At 40.0% G+C, this 27,431-nt stretch overlaps 2 protein-coding genes across 27 annotated transcripts in view; one reads left to right on the forward strand and one right to left on the reverse strand.

Moving 5' to 3' along the window:
- Positions 1-10,178, forward strand: part of LNX1 (ligand of numb-protein X 1) — a 312,361-nt gene extending 302,183 nt beyond the window's left edge. For 12 of the 13 annotated variants that reach the window (XM_065598039.1, XM_065598034.1, XM_065598035.1 and 9 more), the window contains 3 exons: positions 781-1,009; positions 8,528-8,686; positions 9,495-10,178. In XM_065598039.1, the coding sequence (XP_065454111.1) occupies positions 781-1,009; positions 8,528-8,686; positions 9,495-9,630 (524 nt within the window). In that variant the 3' untranslated portion in view covers positions 9,631-10,178. Of the gene's footprint in view, positions 1-780; positions 1,010-4,722; positions 7,793-8,527; positions 8,687-9,494 lie in introns of those variants that run through there. The other variant, XM_065598040.1, reaches the window with a different exon arrangement.
- A 976-nt stretch (positions 10,179-11,154) lies between these two features.
- FIP1L1 (factor interacting with PAPOLA and CPSF1) overlaps positions 11,155-27,431 on the reverse strand; it is an 81,810-nt gene continuing 65,533 nt past the window's right edge. For all 14 annotated transcript variants that reach the window (XM_065598042.1, XM_005299093.5, XM_042841895.2 and 11 more), the window contains 2 exons: positions 13,936-14,073; positions 11,155-11,473 (listed from right to left, as the gene is read on the reverse strand). In XM_065598042.1, coding sequence (XP_065454114.1) covers positions 11,326-11,473; positions 13,936-14,073 — 286 coding nt within the window. In that variant the 3' untranslated portion in view covers positions 11,155-11,325. The remainder of the gene's footprint in view (positions 11,474-13,935; positions 14,074-27,431) is intronic.

Below are 27,431 nucleotides of genomic sequence, written 5' to 3' on the forward strand. Positions count from 1 at the left end.
CCAGGTCTCAAGAGTGGCTGATAAGACCATGTGCCATGCCTGTGTTTTTCTGCAGTGAGGTTGCAAGTGAAATCAGTATCAGAGATAGAAGCTGCATTTTCTATCTTCGCTGTTCTTTTCTCTTCCCTCTTGTGTGTGTTTTGTCTTCTAGGAAATGGGATCAGGCTTTAACAACGATGACAACTCCAGCCCATCTCAACTAAATTCTTCTCTCTTCCTCATCCTTTATCCCATCTAAAACTCTCTCAAACAAGGGGGTTTTCCATCTAAAAACTCTTGCCAGCTAAAGGGAATGGGATATTGTTAAAATGAAAACCTTACTTAATAAACTGTGTTTCCTTCTTTTTTGTATCTTTAAGAAAAAGTTAAAAGGATTTGTAATGGTGTTTGCCATGGTACAAAGCTGTCTGTGCCAAACCTTGTTTAATGCCGGGCAGTGAGTGGGTTATGTTATTCAACAGCCCTTAGACTGCTCTCTGTTACCTCAGGGCCCTTTGCTGCCCTCTGATCCAGGGTTGAAGAGTAGTATGACCAAAAACACTACCTTTGCCCATTCTGGCTGCGCTGATGCATGTTTGAGTTCAGCCCCTCAACCCACTCTCAAGATCTATTTTATGCCTCACGTTTATTTCATATGAAAATATTAACAACCACTTTTGACAGGCAACAAGTTCCCAGCCCTGGCTTATTCCTGAAATGCATTTTGTTTAAAAGGAAAAATTAATTAAAGCCGTAGAACCATTTTCTCCTTTTACAATGGTTCTGTTTATTGTCCTTCAGGTGACATTTTGCTGAACGTGAATGGAATTGACTTGACTGGTGTCAGCCGTAGCGAGGCAGTAGCCCTGTTGAAAAACACCACCTCGTCTGTAGTGCTCAAAGCCTTGGAAATGAAAGAATGTGAGGCCCTGGAGGACATGAGCCATGTATCACTCCCTGACACCACTCAGAACACAGCTGATAACAGTGAATGGTCACCTTCCTGGGTTATGTGGCTTCAGCTGCCACGGTAAGTCCAAAAATTACATCCTTGTGTTGAAGGGGAGTGGGAGGAAAGATTTATGTTTCTTGGATGGCTCTTGTTTTTTGGCCTGATTCATTACACTGACATCTTAATTAAATCCAGGCTCTGTCAAAAACCTTTATTTTAAATACCTCCCTTTAGTAATTGTATATACATATATGGAAAATAGACATATAGGGCTGCTTTTAAGGGAGGAAAGAAATATCCTGAACAGTCCTATAGTTGAAAATGTGTTAAGGAAAAGTCTGAGTGGATGTAGGAGCTCATAGAACTTATATCTGGGATCTGAGCCCTTTGGACCACCCTGCAAAGTCCAGAACTACCCCTGCAGCACTCAAGCTTCACAGATCCTGTGTTAGTTAAATACAGCTGAACTGTTTGACTTTGCCCAGATGTTAAAAAGTGCACACAGTTAGTGCATTTCTCAGAATCGCCTCCCCTGACTCCACCACCTGCCTGCAAAAAGTTCATTTGTAAGATACAGGAAGCAGCTGTTTTGTAGTTTTAGTAAAAATAAGCCACATAGTGTGTAGTTTAATTGTCTTACATACACAGGGCATTTTAACATCTTCAGCACGCATAAATCTGCATCTTGCAATGTTGTTTGAACCTGAGCTTTTAATGAAGGCTTGCCCTGCATCAGGGATTACACTGAGTTAATGCTGAAATTCCAATTCTTAAATGGAATTTAACTCTCATCGATTTCTAGGACTGCAGAATTTGATGCGACAGTTTATATATGCTTTACCTGTTAACCTGAACCCAATGGCTGTTCAGAATATCCTTTTTTCTTTTAAAAGAGCAATATCAGGAGGCTCCGCTGCATGGAGAACAAGGGTGAAACCAGTTGGGTTACTCAGGTTTTTTGTACACAGCGTCATGGTTTTGCTTTTTGGGGTATTTATACTCTAGCTAGATTCTGTTCCTTACTATTCCATGTTAGGCCATTTTGCAGGCCCTTCCTTGTATGTGGATGGAGGGCACGAAGTGTGAAAAGCAAATCTGTGCCATCTTTAGGGTTCAGGTACATCTCTTCATTCCAGGGGGCAAATAGCCTAGGCCAATAGATTTTTCCCTTCTTTACTTTTATGTAGAAACTACTGTGTTTATCAGCAACTGAGGGTGGATTTTAATTTACCCTTCACCATGGTTCTGGTGAATCAGTCAGATGCCAGTATCACCCCTAGAACACACCCTCTGCCTCACTGCATAGCTAACCTTACTGCACCACAGGGATTGAGAGCTCCCCTCTCTACAATTCTCCCTCCTAAGCCAACAGAAATTTAAACTTTACTCTTAGTGGTTCAATATAAAGGCAATGCATTGCCTATCACTGAGGAAAATACAGCTAAGTCCACCTTGAGGAAGCTTTCCCTCAGTCCGTTCACCGCACCTGCTGTAAACACTGAAGGAGGACTGTGGTCACACTGTCCTGGGTCCTGCAGTCAAGATAAAGTTACTGTCAGAGATGCAGAGTACCAATAAGCAAAAGCACATTAAGATCAAGCAGTCCGATATCTTTGGCTTTCTGGGCTGGAAGGGAATTTTACCCTTTTGAACAGCATCGGAGTTTATTAGCCTCCCTGCTCCAGAAAATGCACATGTACAACCCTCAACCTTTTAACTGAAGGAAAATTACCCACCATGTCAGCAGGTCTGAAAACAGGAAATTCATTGTAATCATATCCCCAGCTGCAACTCAACTCACAGAAAAGGGCCACAGTGTGGCCGAAGTGTAGGGGAATTAGTATGCTGAACTGGTGCGCTGGTCTTCTTAAATTTAAATTAAATAGGGGGAATAAAGATTATTAGAATTGACAGTAACAGAGGTGTATTTCACCCCTATTAGTACTGGCTTGTTTGGCAGGCCCTAAGCAACAGATTTGGACTTAATTCACTTAACAATACATGTTATCAGATACTTCAATCTTATCTAGCACAAATACTGGTTACCCTTCTGTTCTCATTGACTCTCTAGCGTCCACACTACACATCTGGAAGTCCTTCAAGCTCTGTCACCAGGACATGTATCATTAATACACATTAACTCATTTCCCCCCAGTCTGAGAATTTAACCTTTCACTAGGCTTCCAGGATGTTGTTGGCAAGAGCCACTCCCCACTAGATTTCAAGGGTATTTTCAACAGCTTTGCTACACAGCCCAAGCTTGTCTTGGGAAAAGATGATTCAATTCAAATACAATTCTGCTTAGTCAGTGTTAATCTAGATTGCTTAATATGCAAGTGTGGTGCAATGGGAGGAAGTCTTGGTGTATTAGAGTGTGGAACATTTAGATACTATAATTAAAGTTCAACAGCAGGAGACAATGCCCCTAAGAAAGAGGAATGCAAAGAACAAGCAGGCCTGGTCCTGCAGGATAGGAAGCCAGAGAAGGAAGAGCAGGCAGAATAAGGGAGATGGGAAGGGGACACAGAAAGTGGGGGGAAATATAGAACATGACACAGAGACATAGGGCGAGAGAGAGAAGGAAGAATCACTGGCCTCAGCAACAACCGGTTTTGTTTCCCCTTAGTTTCTGTGAGTGTAGCTGTATGATTTAAGATTAGTGTTTCTCTGGGCATACTTCTGCGCTGATACCAATCCTGTAAATGAGCAATACATTCCCCTAATATAGCTCACCTCTCTTCCATGGGTCATATGCACATTACAAAGGTTGGTACAGATGAGGAAATAAACACTGAGGATTAGTCAGTTTGCTCAAGTTCCCATAGCAAGTCAGCAATAGAAGCCAAATCTGACTTGTCAGGGCCTGGCTCTAAGCACCAGAAATCACTGCCTTTCTACATTCTTTAAATATGTAAGCACTTGCTGAGCTCACAAGAAATGGGCACAAATTTCATTTCCAAAGATATTTTAAAACTGGTCTTCGGTGAGTCATTTTTAGATGACTTGTTAGTGTATAAATAACTACTGCCTCTGTTCAGTCTGTAGTATGATACACTATGTGGTGGTTATAAAACTGTGTGCTTCTAACAATTATCTGAGCGAGGTCCTAGGGACCACATGTGAGTGGCAGGTATGTTTTCTGGTAGTCAGATCTATTGAAGTAAAGACTAATCATCATCCCTGTCTAGCTTAGTTATTTCTTAACATTTGTTTTTTCTACTCAGTTGGCTGTTGAGGAATACAGGTCATTTATTGTTGAAGGTGATAAAGAGAACACTACACAGCAGCTAGAGCAAAGTTACACTTCCCTAGTGCTACAGTAATTTTTCTACCCTTGCTAATTTTGCCCTCCTTCCTTCTTTTTATCCTCCCATTCCCCCCAACACTACTTTTTAAAAATACATTATAGATCAGCTTACAAATACTTCACAGATGTACTGTGAATAGTAGAGAGATTGAGTTATTCAAGGTGTATCACAGAATCAGTGGCAGAACTGGGTATGAAACGTGAAATTGGACAAGCACTCCCCCATTTTAATGGTCTTGCTGTAAGCAGAATTTTCAAACATACCTCTAAACCCCGTTAAGTACACAAGCAAATGCCAATTTTACAGATAGTCCAACTTTCAATATAATGTAAGTTGTTCTGTAACTTTGATCCATTATAACAAGGGGAAAACAGACGAAATCAGTGACAGGGAAATCAGTTTTGTCTGCTGACACGGGTTGTCATTTCTGAAGTATGAATTGTGAAACACTTTAAAAAAATCTTTCAATATTCATTGTTGCAGAGACAAAGATGAAGCAGCCAGGAGCAGGGCATTACACATTTTACTATTTGAATCTAAGACTTAAAGTAAAGAGAACACAGTTAAAATGTGTTTTAGTCTCTTAATGCATCTGTGAAAGCTTCGTACCAAGTGCTGGACTAGTTTGCTGAGTACATAACATTAAGATGGGCAACTGTATTTGTAACAGTGTTATAAACAAGGGTCTGACAGCATTGTTAGCTTCTGAACTGCCATGAGGATACTTTGTGTCACTCACATGATGAGTGTTTGTATGCAGAGAAAACCCTCCTAAACTTAAAAAATTACCAATCACTAGCTGCTGTAGAGTGGTAACACTGCTCTACAGCCAAAATGGTTCTGAAATAAATGTAGTAAACTTATTTCCTTGTTTCTGTGCAGCTTTCAGGCCCTGAGCTGTTGTTTCAATGTATTAGCATCTAGATGGTGCATGGCTGTAACTTACATTTTTTCATTGCTTTAGTAAAACACTGACAGTAAGAGTTTGTGCGAATACAAATTCACCTACTGGTGTAGTTAGGTGCTTAACTTTTGGCACCCAAATTTGAACATTTTTAGTCTGAAGTCCTTGTATTTCTGGCTAGCCAACCAAGAAATTAAAGTGGAAATTAATTCAAGTAGTAAAAATACAAATGTCTATTTTTCTTTAACACTGGGCAGTTTCTATTGCCCCAGTGCCAAGCTATTGCAACAGTAAGTGCAAAGTTTTCTTCTCCAATCTGGCCTGCAGATGTCACCTTCCACAGCTAGGAAAGACTAGATGTGCCCCTTCAGCCATCAATACCCAAAGCTAGGCATTTAACAGCAAGTGTTTCAGGGCCACAGTGAACAACCAGAGCAGTTAAACCTATTCCTTTGAGGGTATTCACCTTTTCTGAGCCAGATACACCACTGCTATCTGGCTAGTCTAGAGAGGCTGCCAAATAGCACTAGTTTCCTAGTAGAGCTCAAGTTGCTGTCCATTCTGGCAGTGTCATCTTCAAGGTTCATGATTATTATGGGACTCTAGTACTCATGTTGTGCTAACTCTAGGATTCTCTCAGGTGTTCTCTGGCTCCTGAAAAGCACTTGATGTCTGCTGCTTGTAGTAGCACTCATGATATTCTGTGCACTGTCAGGCAGGGATAGTCCCTGGCTCACAAAGCTCACTGTTTGGCTGAAGATCAGATATTCTTAAAGGGGTGTGTGAATCATGCATTACCCCAGTCAGTCCATCACCTCCTGTAGGCTGTGGTAAGACATCTGGCCATCACGGTATGCCCAAGGACTCAACAAGGTGTTGAACATAATTTTAGTTGCTAGTAAGATATAGGGAAACCTATGAATAATCATAGAGTACACTATATGCCTAGTAGAGTTGGGGGTGTGTGAGGAATAACAAGCAGGTTATTTGTCCCTATTCAGTAAGGAACATTCAGAATATAGCACCTCTTGGAGCTGGCTTCTGCTCCCAAATGATCGAGTCTACAATAGTGCCAGGCCACTACACTTTCATCTGAACCTGGGAGAAATAAATACTGTTGGCTAATGAGCCCTTGTTTGCATTCATCAGAGCCAAATATTGCCCTAATCTCTTCCAAAATTAACTTGATTTTAAATAATATTTTAGATGATAGGGTTGTTTCTCTGCCTTGCTCTACTTTTTAGAACAAGGATATTTCAAATGTATCTATATAGGAGTTAGATTTGCAAGAAACAGACTGCTGCTGTTTGGTGTGAACATTAGAAGATTGAATGCCTACACAAGGCAGTTCAGCTAATAAAGTTATTCACAGCCATGGAGGAAGAGTAAAGATAACAACCTAGACTTGAGAAAGAAGAGGCTGGCTCTGGAATGTTAAGAGTAATGGACAACAGAAACCCAAATCACTTTGCCATCTGGAACTTGAATTTGTTATTAATAGGACTCCAACAGTCACAATTAACCATCAATTAGACACCTTTACACAAACACAATTGGTTCAGATTAAATGCACACTACATCAGTCACATTGACAGCGTGTCATAGCTCTGTTACCTAAATCCAACAGTTAGGATTACAAGTAGAAGGTAAACTCTATAGTCTAATGGTGGTAATCTAACTGAAAGACCTACACAATGTACTAAGACACCTTCTTTCCTTGTAATTATACTTGGCCTAGCTAGTTAAGGACACAAGAACAAACTCCCTTTTTTAAAAAAATGGACAGAAGTATTTACTGTAAAATTGCCCTTATTCAAGCGGTCAAGAAACTTCCTCCTTAAGGCAATAAGTAATGTCCAAATACAGCAAGGTTGTTACCCATTCTGCATATCAGGCTGAATTAATATTAATAATGACTAAATCCTGGCAACACTTGGTCGTGACCTTGTTACCAAATCCTGTGAGCTTAAGGTGGTTGGTTTTTTTTTCCTCTCCATTTTCTTTAAAGTGATTCTGCATGCTCAAAACCCCACAGATGGGAAAGTAATAGAGCCCGCCTTCTGGGGAATAACCAAGAGTCACCTGCTTTTTCCATTAGCAGCCAGTGATCTGTTGTGCAAACACTATACCTAACATCCTGGCAGCAGGTGAATATTTGTAGATCCTAGGGGACTAATCTAGTAATACTGTAAAATCCTGCTGTGAAACTTAGCAAACATATTATTTTACAAGAAAAATATGACAATCTTTAAAAAATATATATACTTCATCTTTAAAGATACAATTTTGCCTTTTTCAGCAGAAGAGTCAGCTCTCAGTGAGAATTTTAAAATGTCTTTCAATACAGAGTAAATTCAGCCGTAATGGATTGGCTTAGAATATGTGCAGAAAGTTAACTAGTCTGTTATAACACCAAATGCATTTCAGCTCCTTCTGCCAGCTTTAGGCTAGATGGTAAAGGCTTATCAGTATCCCCGGCAAAATTTTGCATTACTATATCTCTCATGAAGATGGCAATAGTCTCTTCAGTTTTCAGAAAATATCTGACTGATGCACTGAAATATTTTGGAAGGTTAGTTTCATAATAAACACTAAAATAACTAACAAACAGGCATTTAAACTAATGCAAGATTAAGATGGATTACCACATACCACAAAATACAAGCTTAATTAATCTAACATTCCCCCCCCCCCTTTTATTTCCCCCTTCAAGCCAGTATCAGTTATGTATAGTTGGGCAATACATTATGTTAGCAGTTAATATAACCAACGGATTATAACAAAGCCAAACCAAAAAACAGAGAGGGTTTTTTAATCATTCATTCTTATAAAAAAACCCACTGAATTAATCTTGTACCTGTAACAAGCCATCTTCTCAATAACCGCATAATTACTCCATAACACTTCACCACTAGGGTTATGAAAGTAGAATACTCTTCTCTGCACAATTCTCACTCTTTGCTCACTAACAGCAAAGGTATAATCCCTTCCCTACAGTGATATTTTTCCTTGTGTGATAGCCATTTAAAAAAATAAGATATCTGAATTACTCAGCTTTGTATTACACCAGAATTCATATCCATCCTTATCCTGAGAGTTTTGGGGTATTTTTTTTAAAAGCGTGTCTTAAAAACATGACACTTATTACTGATGGAATAGCTGATAAGAGGCAGGTAACAATGCACCTGACATCTGCAGACAGCATCAGTGTTGTTTTTAAGTTATGATTTAAATGAAGTCCAATCTCAGTTGAAATATTTTCTTCAATGGAACTTTGATGTTTTTAGCAGTCCCCAAACATGCTACCAGTTCCTAGAAAGGCAAATGCATTAACAAATAAACTTAACTTAATCCTAAAACATTAATTAGACTGATTTATTTCAGGTATTTGTACAGCTGCAAAGAAATTGTATTACGAAGAAATACAGCAGGAAGTCTTGGCTTCAGCATCGTAGGCGGTTATGAAGAACACAGTGGGAACAAACCATTCTTTATCAAATCCATCGTTGGAGGCACACCAGCATACAATGATGGAAGAATTAGGTAAACTAATGAAACTAATATTTAAATAGTATTCTTCATCCAAGGAACTCAAAAGGACTTTATAATATTCATAGAGTTAAGTCTTAAAATAAGGAGACTGTGGTCCAGAGAGACACAAGTGACCTGCTGAAGGTAAAAAGAGGACTCAATTTCATACCAATCCATTGAAACCAGTTAAGTATAAAATTGGGCCCTTTTTGACAAAGCTGGGAATAGAACCCGAAATAGAATCCTGTGCTTTAACAACTTGCTTTCCTGGCAAAATATTATCAAGTGTATAACTATCAACATCTACATATAATAAAAGACATCTGTGAAGTAGTGTATGTTATTTACACAGTAACAGTTATTTTAATTATACATACACTTCTACATTGACAACTAAAAATGTAATTTAAATCCAATACTAGGTGTGTGAGATAAAATATAGGTGACCTGTAAATTCTTACACAGTGTTTTATTGTCCAATAACCAGTTAATTTTACCTGGCACACAGATCTGAAAGAAGAGCTCCGATTTCATATTTTCCTCCATATATATCTGATTTGTAAAGGAATGCCAGGAAAGAACAAATACATGGTAGAGTAAGAACAAGGATTTTTTCAACAGCTTACCTTCAGAAGCCTCAACTGTTTCACCCCCACTCTTTTGCCCGCTTAGTAGTTGCCATCCTTCTGGCAAAGTGGTGACACAACGTTATAGAGCCAGCCAAAGCAGCTCAATTGGCAAGAAAGTTGTCTGAGATCTGGATCTCTTCTTAGTTTTATGTTTTTTAACTAAAATCTTATCTACATTTTTAATTTTCCAGATGCGGTGATATCCTCCTTGCTGTCAATGGCAGGAATACATCAGGAATGATGCATGCCTGTTTGGCAAGAATGCTCAAAGAACTGAAAGGAAAAATTACTCTCACTCTTATGTCCTGGCCTGGCACTTTTTTATAAAACAAGTATTCATGGAAAAATGACAAATCATTTGACACAGAAAACAAGCTATTTACTATGGACATCAGTTTTCCAGTCAACTGTATATTTGTAAATAATAAAAAAAAAGTTTGTGAAATGTAATTTTGCATGTCAAGACGGTCTTGAGAAAACATGGCACCTGTCAGAGTAACGTGCACTTTAGAAAAAAGCAAAGCTACTGAAATTATAGATCAGGGTACAATTCTCATGTGTTAAGTTTGTATTTTTATATTTGATTCATTATAATAAAGTCCATTAAGAAGCAGCAGCAATTCTGTTCACTACCATTTTCAATTTATAAAAAAGTTATGGATAGGTAACTCAGAAAAATACCTGGCAGTCGCTTGAAATGATAAACTTGAAATGTTTTTGTAATGCTTAAATCAGTTGACTGTTTCTACCCAACATGTAAAAAGCACTTTGATCAAATAATGTTCCTTTTCAAGACTTTCAAATATTTTGTCTGTTAGGATGTAATACTGTGAATGAGATTTTATTTCTTATTAAAAATAAATGTAACTATTGTACAGACATGTTCTTTTCTTCAAGAAAACAGTAACTATAATTCTTCCCAAAGTTTCTGATTAACTGCAGATAACCCAGCAAGATTAGGACTTCATGCTTAATTTTTTAAAATTCACGGATAAAATAGTGTTTAAGTATTGTCAGATTGACTACTAATTTATCCACTTGGATAGTGGATAATCAGTAGACTCAAACATTTTCTGGAGGGATTATGTCCAAAAGTGAGATGGTAGTTTATTTTCTTTGCTCAAACAATTATAGGTGTCTCTATGGAAATTATCAATATTCTGAAGTCAGGTGCTCTTTCCCATTAACTTTAAAGGGGGAAAGGATCAGGCCATTAATTTTTATTGTGATTTGGACGGCTGTCTCTCAAATATGCTAAGACCAACTTCATTTTACATAGGTCAGAGCAGCAGAATTGATGGATAACCAGTTAATAGAAACTAAAAGTAATTATCTAACCTCCAATTCTATGAGCTACTTAAGTCATCCTCCTGCACACACACATACATTTGAAAGTTGTGTTAAAACCTTTTACACTTTATTTGTAATATAAATAATGGTCATACTCTCCAATCACATGAAAAATAATGTGCATATTTTATGTTTTTGCCATACCTTCCACCAAAAGTTTCTCAAATGCCTCTCGCTCTTCTCCTATGGCACACAAAAGGATGACCTGTTTAGCTTTGCCCTTTGAGTTCATTATATAAACTTCAGAGATCCATGAGCATGGTTACAGATGTATTGGTAGGTATTAGTATGCGGTAACATGAATGCAAACCAACCTCAACCCAGGAGAAGAATAAACTTCCACAGCTCCTACTGGCTTAGACAACAAGAGACTGAGTTCAGTATTCTGGGGGTAGGTTTCCTGTACAGTACTGCAACAGCACCACCCTCTAGACCTCAGAAGCCACCGCTGCACTTTTTTTTATAGTATCTTAAAAATAAGACAAAGTCAATCCATGAATCTTAACTTAACATGAAAAATTCACTCTTTTATTTTCAAAAAACAAATTAACCTTATATTTTGTACTAACAGAACAAGATTAAGAGCAAATTTCTTTAATACCCAGAAAAATAAGATTTATAGTAATCTATTTCTGGCACTAATATATGCAAGTTAGCAAATATCACACATGCCTATTCCACTGGAGCAGCTTCAGTGTTTTCCTGTTCAGGGGCAGGTTCACCACTAGCTTCTTTTCCTTCTTTGCTTCTTTTGGATTTTTTGTGTTTATGCCTCCTGTGGCTGTCCCCTTCTTCACTGTCATGACGACGCCTGCTGTTACTAAGACAAAGAGAGGAAAATGCTCAGACAGATGCATACTCTGCTATTAAATAGGCCCTCAAACATAACGTATGAGAAATCTGCCTCTTGCTTCCTTATAAGAAAACTGACACCTGCAGTTTTAATGTCATGTGCAGTACCAGAAAATGTGGACAAAGACGAATAGGAAGTGATCATCAGAACATAAATGTGCATCACAATCAAGCTTCATTTTTAATAAAAAATATGCATCCACGCTATTTTTTTTTAAAAAAACAGGAATGACAAATCATAGGGTCATTGACTTTGTCAGAAGGGACCATTATGATCATCTAGTCTGACCTCCTGCACAACACAGGCCATAAAATCTCACCCACCCACTCCTGTAATAAACCCCTAACCTATGTATGAGCTATTGAAGTCCTCAAATCGTGGTTTAAAGACTTCAAGCTGCAGAGAATCCTCCAGCAAATGACCCATGCCCCACACTGCAGAGGAAGGCAAAAAACACCTCAGGCCTCTGCCAATCTGCCCTGGAGGAAAATTCCTTCCTGACCCCAAATATGGCGATCAGCTAAACCCTGCGCATGTGGGCAAGACTCACCAGCCAGAAAATAATTCTCTGTAGTGACTCAGATCCCACTCCATCTAACTTCTCATCACAGGCCATTGGGCATATTTACCGCTAATAGTCAAAGATCAATTAATTGCCAAAATTAGGCTATCCCATCATACCTTCCCCTCAATAAACTGATCAAGCTTAGTCTTGAAGCCAGATATGTCTTTTGCCCCCACTGTTCCCTTGGAAGGCTGTTTCAGAACTTCACTCCTCTGATGGTTAGAAACCTTCATCTAATTTCAAGTCTAAACTTCCTGATGGCCAGTTTATATCCATTTCTTCGTGTATCCACAATAGTACTGAGCTTAAATAATTCCTCTCCCTCCCTGATATTTATCCCTCTGATATATTTATAGAGAGCAATCCTATCTCCCCTCAGCCTTCTTTTGGTTAGGATAAACAAGCCAAGCTCTTTTCATAAGACAGGTCTCCTTTCGTAAGACAGGTTTTCCATTCCTCGGATCATCCTAGCAGCCCTTCTCTATACCTGTTCCAGTTTGAATTCATCTTTCTAAACATGGGAGACCAGAACTGCACACAGTATTCCAGATGAGGTCTCACCAGTGCCTGTATAATGCTAACACCTCCTTATCTCTACTGGAAATACCTCGCCTGATGCACCCCAAGACCACGTTAGATTTTTTCACAGCCATATCACATTGGCAGCTCATAGTCATCCTGTGATCAACCAAAACTCCGAGGTCCTTCTCCTCCTCTGTTACTTCCAACTGATGCATCCCCATCTTATAACAAAAATTCTTGTTATTAATCCTTAAATGCATGACCTTGCACTTTTCACTATTAAATTTCATCCTATTACTATTACTCCAGTTTACAAGGTCATCCAGATCTTCCTGTATGATATCCTGGTCCTTCTATGTATTGGTAATACCTCTCAGCTTTGTGACATCTGCAAACTTTATTAGCACACTCCCACTTTTTGTGCCAAGGTCAGTAATAAAAAGATTAAATAAGATTGGTCCCAAAACCGATCCCTGAGGAACTCCACTAGTAACCTCCCTCCAGCCTGACAGTTCACCTTTCAGTATGACCCATTGTAGTCTCCCCTTTAACCAGTTCCTTATCCACCTTTCAATTTTCATATCAATCCCCATCTTTTCCAATGTAACTAATAATTCCCCATTCCTGGTTTAAAAAAAAAAAAGTGTGGAACTGTATCAAATGCCTAACTGAAATCGAGGTAAATTAGATCCACTGCGTTTCCTTTATCTAAAAAATCTGTTACCTTCTCAAAGGAGGAGATCAGGTTGGTTTGGCATGATCTACCTTTTGTAAAACCATGTTGTATTTTGTCCCAATTACCATTGACTTCAATGTCCTTAACTACTTTCTCCTTCAAAATTTTTTCCAAGACCTTGCATACTACAGATGTCAAACTAACAGGCCTGTAGTTACCCAGATCACCTTCCACCCCCACCCCCCTTCTTAAAAATAGAAACTATGTTAGCAATTCTCCAGTCACACAGTACAACCCCTGAGTTTACAGATTCATTAAAAAATCCTCTCCCCTTTCTCTCATATTCTAACTACAAGGCTTTTTTCTTACAGCTTAAGAAAGTCCCTACTGTGATTCTTGTAATGTTTTTGTCCCCACCCTCACTCATTCTCCTTATATGAAGTATACCAGTAAGGTCCAGACAAGGGATTTTACACACTGCCCCAGCTGAAGCTGGTAGAGACATTATACAATAACCTTGGATCAACATCTCTTGTCAGTTACACATCTTTTACATAGCAGATTTGCTGCAGGCAGCATATCGGGATCTTTGCAACCTTTTCATGATACTCCAATTGTCATTTTTCTACAGATCAAGTCTTTTTCATATACTATTAAAGATCAAACCTTCGAGATGATTTGTGTCTAGTCTCTTCTTTTTCTCTATGTCTCCTTTCTCTGTGTCGTTCCTCTTTCTCTCTGCTTGTTCTGTGACGCTCATAGCCTCTTTCTGCATATTCTCTATACCTATATCGTTCTTCATCACTGATGAGAAGAAAAGAAAAATCTTTCACATGCCAGTGAAATGTTAAAGCAGCCTGGGGGAAAAAACCCACACATTCTAACGTTTACACAACAAATGGCAAACCAGACTTAACGTATTGGTCAGGATTCATAAATACCATCTACAACGTATATTAAAAAGATGTTAAAGTTGTTTAACCTAAGGGGTAGAATATAAGGACTGTTGCAGCTTTAGATTTGAAGTCTTGGTATTTTGACATAAGGGTGTACTGGGGTGGAGGAAAAGGAGAAGTTAGCAGCATCTTATTAAATCTATGCACAGTTTATTATGCAATAACAAACTTTGTATGAAAATCAAAGGTAGTGAACGTTTATTATACTTAATTCTCGTCTGGATGGCATGTTATAGTTATACAGTTTTGAGCTCACACTTTATAAATTAAGTTTTTGAAAGAACATACTGGCTATTTCTTATCAGCACTTCTGAGGTGTTAAAAAGCATTTGAGCATGTTCAGTGAAAGCTTCAGTAAGTCTTAATGATGACATGCAGTAACAGCCATGAAGGAAGAAACTATATATATATAGGAGGCCTCAATGCACTGTAAGAGATTTTGTAAAATATTGTAGCTTTGGTAAGGCTTCATAACATTTTAGTTAAAGCGGGTACTGCAACATGTTCCTGTCCTACTAAAACACACACAGAGAAAATCAGTGAAGTGTTCCATGAAATAAGAAGTTGATAGTGATACCTATTTGAGTTTAGTCCAACAGAAAACACAATAGATTTTAACAAACATTATCTTCTTATGCACCCGCTGCAAATAATCCAATCTGCCTTCTCCTTGCTTTGAGAACTGCTTATGAAAAAGCTCTATGTAAGAGCTGGGTATTTATTACTTGGTTAAAAAACAGATGCAATGTCATAGGTGCAATTTGACACCTGTGTTGTTCAATAAAGATAAATTGATTGAATAGCAACATGTCATATGGATTCTTAGTTTCCAGAGCTCAGCAAATAAAGGGGAGATCTTTGCAAATTAAGTTCCTGAAAGAAAACTAAAAGTTTGATCACATCAGTCTGTAGAGTCAGAAACTAGCTAAAAGGAATTAGAACTTAGAAGCCATTAAGTTAAAGCAAAAACTAAAGCTCCACATTTTCAGTCTAAGCAAACATTTACTAGCAAAATATTACTGTCTTTTCCTTCATGGTACTGGGGACCCTATGTGCAGAAGAATCCATGTGGCTCCACTAATGAGGAAGGATTTGCAGAGGCTGTGCAGGGAATGTGCCTTCTACACAGATTAGAACCCAGCTTCACAGAGATTCCCCACATCTCAATGAAGTGAGAATTTGGATGAGAGAAGACTGATTTGCCAGAATATGGCTCCAGTGGCCATTTCCCTAATAGGACGACTGCATCTCTGATTACTCCAGGCCTGGGACTTATGGGGGGGAGGGAGGAAAAGGGGAAGGAAATCAACACCTGAACGAGTACTGCCAAGTCTCACCACGGATCTCTATATATTGCTTTACATGATTTTACTGCTGTAGAGCAGTAAAATTAGGGACTGTTATTGGCAGTTAAATCTTGAGTAAAAATTTGAAGTATTTCCTTGGAAGTTACAGAATACTAATTCCCAAAATATTACACAGCACTTTAACAAATGGACAAATGATAAAGGAAGCCAAGGAATGTCATCTGTTTCTCCACAATATGTTAAAATATTTCCTCTGTCAAAATATGGGACAACAATAGCTACCATTGGTTAACTCATAATAATGATTCATTGCTAAGTAATACAATTGAGTTGACTAACAATGCTCTTCCAAATGTTTTGCATTATAAAAACTTAACTGTAGTTACAACCAAAGATGACGGAGTATACAAATTGATAAAGCATGATCTGATGTTGTGGGAGACACTACTTTAAATCTAAAAGAAATATACATTTATTCAAAAGCATATGCACATTCACACTATGGCTCAAAGTAAAACCTACAATTACAACATAACTATATAAAAAACAAGAAATAGATAGGGAACTAATTAAGGCTTAAATCAGATGGTTCCATGACCAGTTTGAGGAGTATGGGGTAATACTTAATAAGCTACATGAAACACACAAGGTGCTTATTGTGTTGAATCCACAACACTCTCTCACTCCTCTTAGGTGCCCAACACCAGAATAAGGTGAAGTAGTTTCGCTAGAAAAAGAAACTTTGCTGACTCCCAATTGTAGCATACAACAGAATCCCAACAGTATAACAGATTTGAAATTTATGAGTTTACCCCCTCAATTTCTCCTCTACTGTGAGATGCTGTGAAGGGAAAATGTGCATAATCAAACTTCCATTCCACTACATATTTCCTCACATCACAGCCATTTTGCTGAAGGGAAAAAAAAATGTTGATCAAACTCTCCCGCACCAAACGTCATATGAATTTAAGCCGAAAATTCTGCAAATATCAACCCCCAGTTTCCAAAACATGTCATACTGAGAGAGGGCAGCACAGGCTAAAAATACTATACAGGAGACAGCGCTGAATAAACTCAAAGAGGACATTAGGCCCTTGTGGAGTGGAGCTGCAGTGGGGCACACATCCGTGTGGTACAGCACTTCAGACATTTCCCAACCTATGCAGTGTATACAACATTAGAAATGCTAATTATTTAACATTATTAACTAATTAGCAATTATTTCTTAAGAATTAAGAAAGACTTGGTGGATAGTTCACATTACTTTTCTAGTTCAGGATTCCAATCCTGATTTGGCCTAAAGTGGAAGCGTGTCTTAATTCTGAATAAATTTAGCCCATGTCACAAAAACTAAACATGACTAGTCAGTCTAGTTACGAGAGGCTCAGCTCTGGAATAAAAAGGTTGTTTCAGGTCAGAATTGAGAAGCACCAACAGATCTTATGGAAAGCTTACATAACATCTGTCTAGCTCTAGATACTGCTTCAGTCCTTCACTTAAATGATAAATTTTAAAGTATATATCCCTTCTATCAAAAAGAGTAAAATGTTTTAAATGTCTTATAATAAAAAAAATTGAAATTGATAACATATTGTAGGTTGAGAAAAAGGAAGTTTATGTGAGCACTCCTATGCATAGGTGGGGTTTTATGAATATACTTGTTGAATATAAATTAAACTTCTGTGTGCTTCAAATATTATTAATTATGAACTGAAATTTCACCCAATGTCTAAAAATCACAAAAATGTCATATTGGCATTAAAATGAGTAAGCCAGGTCTGAAAAGAGAGAGAAATTAAGTATCAAATTTTAAATAATTGGACAACAATTCCCTGAACGAAGACACCCTTGAAATAAGAATGTTCAGCACAGGTCAAGGAGCTTAACATTTTTGCCACTTTGTAGCAAAAAAAACAAATCCAGAGAGAAAAAAATAATTTAGTGGATTTCCCCCTACCTGAGATTTAGTTCCCAAGATCAAAAAATTGCTGATTAATGTCTAATGTAAAAAGTTAACTTTGGAATATAGAATGTTACCTCTGATGAGTTTAACATAGGTAGTCAAATGCCTGCTATGCTTTCAAGCTTAAAAAATGAAGACCAAAACCTTTTTCATCACATCTTTTTCATATTCTGTATTTGCCACAGAGAGCTATAGAAAATTATTTTAAAATATTCTATAGAGATTTCAAAGTTGACACTATTTTTTTATCCCTCTTATTTAACAGTTTGAGATCTTACCACCAAATGCATATGGCAAAGGATTCAGCAAGAACTATGAAAAATTCTAAACATGACCAAAACCAGCTTTTCTACATGCAAAACAAAAATCACATTTTGAATGGTCCAGCATGTTGGGACCTTCCAGGTGGAATAAGACCTGTGTGCCCCACTGGCAAACTAGGAATTCCCTGGTCACTTTACACCTGATTTCCATCTGTAGTCATTAGGCACTTCCTATGTGCCTGTAGGACCACATCCCTGAGGGAGAGGATGAGAGGGTTAGCTACTTTGTGCAGTAACTGAGGTTTCTTGAGATGTGACCCTATGGATGCTCCACTTTAGGGGTGCTGGCATCCCCTGCACCCATGTGCCTGGGATTGGATTTCTTTGGTAGCAGTGTCCGTTGGTCCGCATTTGAGCTCCTCCCTGTCACATGCCGTGAGCAGCGTCTATATAGCATGGTGCAACCCAACCACCCCGTTTCTTCACCACTGCCGAGTCCATGTTTGAACTTCTAAGCAGAGGGGAGGAGGGCAGGTAATGGAGCACTCACAGGGACAAACATCTCGAAGAAACTCAGTTACTGCACAAGCTGAGCAACCCCGTCTTCTTCTTTGAGTGGTGTCCCTATGGGTGCTTCACTTTAGCAGTGTTGGAAGGTTGAGGCTTCGGAGCAGTATTGAAGAGTGAGGATAGGATGATGTGTCCAAGTAACGTATCGGATGTTGAGTCATGGGTAATCACATAATGTTGTATGAATATGTCCGAGGAAGACCAGGTGGTAGCCCCACAAATGTCCGTTATTCAGGAAGGCTATTGAGGTGGACAGCGATCGGGTAGAATATGTTTGAGTTCCCGCTGAGGTTTGTAGATGATCTTGTTGATTCCAATGGTGAATGCATTGAGATATCCATTTTGAAAATCTTTGCTTTGATACTGCAGATCCTTTTGACCTTTCAGCTGTAGAAAGGAATAAGCGCAGTGATTGTCTGAATGATTTAGGTCATTTGAGGTAGAAGGCTACTGCTCACTTACTTCCAGAGTGTGTAGCATTGCCTCATGTTGGTTTTTATATAGCTTGGGGAAGAATGATGGAAGGTGGAGCGATTGGTTCAAGTGAAAGGAAGATAAGACTTTGGGTAAGAATTTCAGGTTGGGTTGTAATGTGACCGTATTCTTGTAGAAGATTGTATACAGGGTGAGCACCATAAAGGCACCTGTTTCACCCACTTATTGAGCAGATGTGATTGCTATGAGAAAGGCATTTGCATGGGCAGGTGGATATAGGAACAGAAGGCCATCAATTCAAATGGGGAGTTGGTGAAGCAGCGTAGGACTAAGCTAAGGTCCAAGACGGGGTTGGATCTCGAACCTCAGGATATTTTGGAGGCCCTTAGAAATTGTTTGGTCATAGGATGGGTAAAAACACAATGGTCTTCTACTATGCAGTGGAAGGTGGTGATGGCAGCCAGGTGTATGCAAATAGAATTCAAATAGAGTCCTGATTTTTTGAGTTTGAGAATGTAGTCCAGAAAGAGTGGCAGGGGAGCATGAAGCGCTGGAGTATGCTTAGTGTCACACTAGGGCTGGAATCTTTTCCATTTTTGTAGGCAAGTCTAGCGAGTGGTTGCACATCTACTATTTTAAAGGATTTCTTGTATGTCCATAAAGCAGGTCATCTCAGGAGCTGAAACCATGAAGGAATCAGGCCTTCAGATGAATTTCCAGGTTGGGGTGGAGAATTGTGCCTGCACGCTGAGAGAGGAGGTGTGGCTCCGGGTGAAGGGTTATAGGAGGACAGACCACCATGCACAGGAGATAAGGGTACCATATTTGCAGGGGCCAGTTCGGAGCCATCAGAATGACTCTGCCCTGTTCTACTTGTATCTTGTGCAATACTCTGAAAAGAAGGGGGAAAGGAGTATGGAAAAGGTGTGTTCCATGTAATAAGGCACGTGTCTCTGAGGGATTGGTGACCAAGGCCCGTGCTCATGCAGAAATGTGAGCATTTGGCATTGACGGGTATGGCGAACAGATCTATGCTCGGAAACCCCCATTGGTTGAAAATAGTCTGTAGAGTTGGCGGGTGTATCTCCCACTTGTGATCTTGTGTGAACTTTTTGCTTGGCGACTCTGCTGTGGTGTTCTGGTGGCCAGGTAGGTACACGGCAGAGATATGGATACTGTGTCGGATACACCTGTTCCACAACCTTATGGGCTTCAGTGCATGGGGACTGAGACCTGGATCCCCCTTAACCTATTGATGTAAAACATGCAGGAGACATTGTCTGTCAATACTCTAATGCTTGTGTTCTTGATCAATGGAAGACAGTGGAGACATGCATTGCAGACGGCACATAGCTCTAAAAGATTGATGTGGAGCATAGATTCTAAAGGGGACCATTTGCCCTGTATTGTGTGGTTCTGTAAATGTGCACCCAAACCAAGAAGGGAGCCTCTGTCATCAGGAGCAAAATTGGAGATCAGGACAAGAGGCAGGCCCCACACATATGCTGCAACACTTGTGCAACAAATCTTCGCCAGTGGTTGAACAGGAAATCTATGCCTTTTGCAGTGCCAATGATTTGGAGAGAGCCAACAGATCATACCAGCAACTGTTACTTCTGCATGGTGCCTCCAGTTGGGAACAGTGTGTCAAAGAAGAAAAAGTGGACTGTGCATTATCCAAACATTCCATCAGCTATACGCCCAGTACCCCACGGAGAAGGACTGCCAGTTCCTGATGCACCAGAATCATTCTCACTTGAGTCAGATGAGGAAGAGGAAGAGGATGAAACTTCTGGTCCTGAACCATCAATGTCACAGGACCCACATTTTCTCCCATCCTCCTCCTCTGAACCACACCTCATAACACAAGGTGAACTGAATGACCTTGTCAGGGATTTGGAACTACCCAAGAGTAAGGCAGAGCTGTTGGGCTCCAGACTACAGCAGTGGAATCTCCTGGCAGGTGATGTTAGGGTTTCCATGTTCTGTGACCGTCAAAAGGATCTTGTCCCATTCTTCTTCATGGAAGGTGATCTTGTAGCCTGCAACAACATCGACGGTGTGATGGCAGCCCTCAACGTCGTTCACGATCCAGATGAGTGGAGACTGTTCATTGATTCATCGAAGACGAGTCTTAACGCTGTTTTACTGCATAATGGCAATGTTTTGCCATCAATTCCAGTTGGTCATGCCGTCCATATGAAGGAAACCTATGACAACATGAAACAACTTCTGAGGTGCATAAACTATGACCAACATCAGTGGCAGCTTTGTGGCGATTTGAAGGTTGTTGCTCTCTTGCTTGGTCTGCAGACTGGATACACAAAGTACTGCTGTTTTCTCTGCGAATGGGATAGTCGTGCAAGAGATTCCCACTACATCAAGAAAGATTGGCCACTCCGACAGTCATTGGAGCCTGGGAGGAAAAGTGTTCAGCATCTACCACTTGTTGAATCAAGGAAGATTTTGTTACCACCCTTACATATCAAGCTGGGTCTAATGAAGAGCCTTGTCAAGGCCACTGACAAAACACAAGCAGCTTTCAAGTACCTCCATGGAAAATTTCCAAGGTTAAGTGAAGCTAAGATAAAGGAAGGTGTCTTTGTTGGTCCTCAGATTCGTGAACTTCTTCGAGATGATGCACTTTACCATGCACTGCGTGGCAAGGAAAAGATGGCATGGAAAGCCTTCCAGTTAGTGGCAATAAATTTTCTTGGCAACAACAAGGCAGACAACTACAGGTTGTTGGTGGAAAACCTCCTCAAGGCATACAAAAGTCTTGGTTGCAATATGTCATTAAAGATGCATTTTTTGCACTCTCATCTAGATTTTTTTCCACCGAACTGCGGAGCAGTGAGCGACGAGCACGGCGAGCGATTTCACCAGGACATTGCAACAATGGAGAAACGCTATCAGGGAAAATGGAGCCCATCAATGCTTGCAGACTATTGCTGGATAGTGACAAGAGATGCTCCATTTAATGAATACAAGAGACAAGCCAAGAAGCGCCGAGTAAACACTGAATAGGACTAAACTATGTACATATTAGTTTTTTGCCTTTTGTTTCATAATAAATTTTATTTATATAACGCTTTTGCTGATTTTTAAAGTGTTACATAAACAGGACAGGTGAAATATTATCATGTAAAGCAACCATAAACACAAGAAAAGACCTAGGTTTACAATTTATGATTAAAACTCTACTATCTATACAATATACATAGACATAAAATGTAAAAGCTTAAATATCTTAGAAACAGTAGCCAATCAGTTGTTTTAATTGTCATATTTGAATGCAGCACATCAAAATTCATAATAAATAGCAAATTTTATCTCTGAAGCAGACGGCTTCTCAAAAATTGTAGACCAGTGTTATCAGTACTAATTGTTGCATGTTTATTTCAAGGCCTAGACTGGAGGTTCATTGTCTCTCCTATGGCCTGGAGTGCATCATGTTGAAAGGGGGCCTTTATTAGGCAGTTGTAGAGATAAGGAAATATCATGAGTCCTCTTTTGTGGCAGTATTGGCACAGTTGCTAAGACCTTGGAAAAAAATTCTGGGAACTATAGAAAGGCCCCAGGATAGTACCTTGTATTGATAATGGTCCAACCGTAGGGCAAATCTGAGAAACCGTCTATCTAAAGGGTGTATAGAGATGAGGAAATATACATCTTGGAGATCAAGGGCTGAGAGCCAGTCCCCATGTTGCAAAGCTGGGATTATCAATTACTAACGCAACTATCTTGAAGCACTGCAATTTGTTAACTTGTTGAGGTACTTCAAATTGAGGATAGGTCTCCATCCGCTGTTCTTTTTTATTATGAAGTAGTTGGAATAAAAGCCTTTCCCTCTGTGATGGAACAGGACTGGTTCTATGGCTCCCAGTTGCAGAAGGTGGCTTATTTCCTCCCATATGGTTGTGAGAAAGGTCCCTGAAGAGAGACGGAAAAGGGGATGGGTGTATGGGAGGGAGAGGAACAGAATGGAGCATCCCTTATGTATAATTTCCAACACCCACTTGTTGGAGGTGATTGTCTGCCATGAGGAGGGATAGCTCAGTGGTTTGAGCATTGGCCTACTAAACCCAGGGTTGTGAGCTCAATCCTTGAGGAAGCCACTTGGGGATCGGAGGCAAAATCAGTACTTGGTCCTGCTAGTGAAGGCAGGAGGCTGCACTCGATGACCTTTTGGGGTCCCTTCCAGCTCTATGAGATAAGTATATCTCCATATATTTGGGGGGAGGAGTTCAATCCTTGAGGGGGCCATTTAGGGATAAGGGGCAAAAATCTGTCTGGGGATTGGTCCTGCTTTGAGCAGGGGGGTGGACTAGATGTCCACTAGGTGGACTCCTGAGGTCCCTTCCAACCCTGATATTCTATGATTCTATGAACAGGGTCAAATGGCTGCCAAACTGGTGAGATAACGTGGACGGTTGCTGCATTTGATTCAGGGGGAGAGCTCTCAGGGCCTCGACCTAACTTTCAAAACTGCTGCTTGGAAGAGGAAGGATGAGGAGCAGTTGATTGAGCTGGTCCCTGCTTATGTTTAGGAGGGGGTCTCTGGCATCAACGTTGTGGGTTGTAGTATTGTTAGGGGCCAAAAAGTGGAGGATGAGAACTAGCAATAGTTTGACATCTACTTTGTCTTTGTTTTGGTGTTGGTGTATAAATGCTGAGGGAGCATAGTGTTGCCCTCAAATTCTTCAGGGAATGAAGGGACTCGTCTATATGCTCAGTGAAGAGTTTGGGACCCTCAAACAGGATATCCTCCACTGTGGTCTGTACTTCTTTGGGGAACCCCCATAGATGTAGCCATGAGGCGTGTCTCATGACTATAGCTGTGGCTATGGATTGGGCTGCAGTGTCAGGTGCATCCAGAGAGGCCGGTAGCACTGTTTGTCCCAACAGCTGTCTTTTAATTATGAGTGCCTGAAATCGCTCCTTCTTGTTGTCCAGGATATGTTACAGGAAATCAGTGAACTTAGAGTAGTTCAAATGGTTATAATTTATAGAAGCGCCTTGTAAGTAGCAATCCTGAACTGGAGTGTGGTGGATGAGTAGGCCTTGCGGCTGAAGAGGTCTAGCCTCTTCCATTCTTTATTGTAGGGGTTTTTCCAAGAATGATGTTATTTCCCTCTCTCGTTCACTGCATTAACTATGAGGGAATTAGGAATAGGAAGGGAAAATAAAAGCCCTCTCTCTTTTTTGCAAGGATATTTTTTGTCCACCCGCTTGCAGACTGGTGGTATGGATGCAGGGGTCTGCCAGATTACCTTAACTAGGTCTAACAGGAAGCGCGATTCTTGCCGATGTGAAGGTCTGTAAGATATCTAACAACTTATGTTGTTGCTCACAGACTTCCTCTAGTGGGATCTGTAGAGTGTCCACTGCACTTGTCTGTGTTGAAAGAGTTCTTGGAAGTGTCTAAAGTCATCTGTAGTAGGAGGCGGTGGCAGGATTGCCTCATATAGAGAGGACAAGATGTTGGCCAGTGGTCTGCCTTCTTCCTCTAATTCCACTTCTTGCTTTTTCAGAAATTCTAGCTCTGGCTCCAGGGGCCTGGATACCGAGGAAGATGGAAAGCGGCTATTTAAGGCCCTCCTGTGAGACGATGGTTGAAGAAAGGATTGACTATACACCCCCAGGAGTCCCAATATGGCCATTGTGGTGGAATAGGCATGTTAGGTGGCATCCATGGGTGACCATACCAAGGACCTGGTTCAGTTGTGCACTCCCGTTATCGGGGATGTATATGGGATTTACGATGCACCATGCTGTGGGGTATGATGGAAGGTTGTGCAGTGGAGTAGTCTATCATTACCCTTGTCGGTCTCACGTGATGGAATCCTCTCATATGGTCCTGCCCTCTTAGGGTCTTTGGGCCTGCCACTAGTCCCGGTACTGGAGGTACTCACGTGGTCAGAACAGCTACAACTCAGTGAAGAAGACATGGCAGTCACAGATCTCGCTGGGATGGTCTTTTTTGGGGTGGCTCCTTGGAGAGTGCCCAGAATGCACATTTTGTCTTCTGGACAGGAGAGAGCAGACTCCCTTCACAGTGCACGAGGAGTCGGGGTCAGTAGTTGATGATGCCGAGGGGGGTCGGTGCTGCAGAAAAGAGGTCTCAGGACAAGGGTCTGAGGCAGGCCATAATGTGTTCTTCATCATAATTAACTTGAGTTGGGGGTCACAGTCTTTTTTGGTCTGTGCCTTTAAGTTAAGGCAGTGGGAGCAACTGCTGATATATGTATCTCTCTCCCAGGCCCAAAATGCACTGGGAGTGCCCATCACTCAAGGGAATGGCCTCACAACAAGAGAGGCACCTCAGGGGATCCGGGCACAGTCCTGTGAGGGGAGAACTTCCCGATTGGGAAGGACTCTGGAATCTCTACTAGGAAATAAAAGAGAGGGAGAATAAAAGAGGGAGAAAAACTGCTAACAACTATCTTAAATGGAAACCTAAAACATCTAAAGGCACTACAACGAGTGATGAAGGGCTCTGCTAGAGGCTCTGTCCCAGACCAAGGACAGTTGAGAAGGAACTGACCGATGTTGGGTCGCACAGTGGTATATAGACACCGCTCACAGTGTGTGATGGGGATGAGCACATGACGGAGATGAGCCCAATAGGCACTGCTACTGAAGATCTTCAATCCCAGGCACAGGTACACCAGCACGCACAAAGTGAAGCACCCCTAGAGACACCAATCAACAAAGAATCTAATATTTAATCAGTGCCCTTTTTGACAGAGAAATTCAAGTGCGATAGGATCCAGATAAGCTCCCTTTCGCTATCTCTTCTTCGGAGGTTGAAATTATTCTACCTCTTCAAGATGGTCTGCATGACATTTTCAGTCTAAAGCCACCTTGGCTATAGGTAAAAAAAAAAACAAAAAATTTAAACAGCGCAATACAATTAGATTAAAAAAACTGAATGCTTAGCAAAATTATCGTGATTCCACTATTTTATCATCTAGGTGATACTATTGCATGTGCGTACACACAATATTTGAACACACACACAATAAACGTTAGTGTACACCCCACTACACACACACACATTTTATGCCCACAATTTTCATACATGGGTGCCTAAAGGTCAACATCTGAATCCATATTTAGACATCAAATCAGAAATGGGCATAATTTTAGAGGTTCTGAGAACCTACAACTGCTGTTCACTTCAGTGACAGTTGAGGATGCTCAGCATACCTGATAATCCCACTTCTATTTGGGTACCTAATTTAAGGCATCCATATTTGAAAGTTTTATCATAAATTTTGCTAAAACCCTTCAAATTGATTTAAACAATAGAATTCATTCTTTATAAGATACCCTGCTAAGAATGAATGCTAAGAATGAGTTCCAATACAGGGAGGAAGTCAATCAAGTACTTGCACTTTACATTGTTAGTGATAACTAACTTTAAAATTGTACCTCAGCACAAAGGAAGATGTGGTCTTTGCCTTGAAGAGATTATAATCCAAGAAAGAAGGCATCATTTGAATTTTCATATACAGAGAGGGGTAGTATGGGAAGAAGGTGGCAAGATGGTTGTGGGATCATTTTAAAACCACATTAACTTGCCCATTTCAGTAACATGCACTCCGGTTATCTTATACTGGTAAGAAATGCAATAGAACACAGATTTTTCATTTGCAGGGCTATATAGCCTCATTTTAGTTTTCCCTGCACAAAACATGATGCCTATTTTAAATCTCATAGAAGTATTGTTTCTGGTAGTTTTAAACAGAGAGGAAAAAAGACACCAATGGTAAGTATTCTTTCCCTGACATTTAATGCATCTTTGTGATGTGTGAAGTTCTTGTTCCCTTCTTCCTCCTCACAGGTGTTTTTATTTTTGAAAAGTGAATGAAACTGTAAATAAGCTTAAAAAACAACATTACTGTATGTGAATTATCTGTCCTTTTAAATCTTCTCCCACCTTCTCTGTTACTCCCAAATCTACTTTTTACTAGTTAAGGGCCTCTTGGTTCCTTATAGCAATGTGGCAGCAGCTTTGCTGCAGATGGTGGATAATTTAGTCACATTTAAAAAAAAAAAAAAAAAAAGCTGAGGCCGTCTCTTCCCCCTCCTTTACTGATATCTCTGGCAGCAACACAGAGACTTCACTGGGCCTGGAAGTCATTAAGGTTCATTTCAAGCACCCTTGAATGACCAGCCTTCTTTCTGGCCTTCAATCAAGCTGCCTGAGAAACAGATGTTTAAATTGGACTTAAGTTCTTAAACACTGACCCTGTAATTTGTAACACAAAACACAGACACAGTACAGGACCACAACACCACAATGTCAGTGTCTGCACAAAATAAAAACTAAGTTTTCTTGCACCTATTTTAGGTATTTAACAATTCTCTTATGCCTGTAATGACTGATAAAGATGATTTAAAAAAAATCCATTTCTCTTAACTAAGGTAATACTAATTCCTAGTGTTATGCTCAGGTTCAGCAACATAAAACAATTAAGGTGACAGACTAAAAATCAATTTAATGGCTAATGTGTATATCCTGTAAACATGAAACCGATCAAAACAATTAACTGAAGAGTCAAGGGACTAATCCCAAAATATTTTGCAACCATTAGAAAAGCATGAAAAACTGCCTGAGCAAAGTTTATACTAAGTGTGTAAGTCTATAGCCCTCAACTTA

This window comes from Chrysemys picta, chromosome 5 (genome assembly GCF_011386835.1).
Source record: "Chrysemys picta bellii isolate R12L10 chromosome 5, ASM1138683v2, whole genome shotgun sequence".
Classification (NCBI taxonomy): domain Eukaryota; kingdom Metazoa; phylum Chordata; order Testudines; family Emydidae; genus Chrysemys; species Chrysemys picta.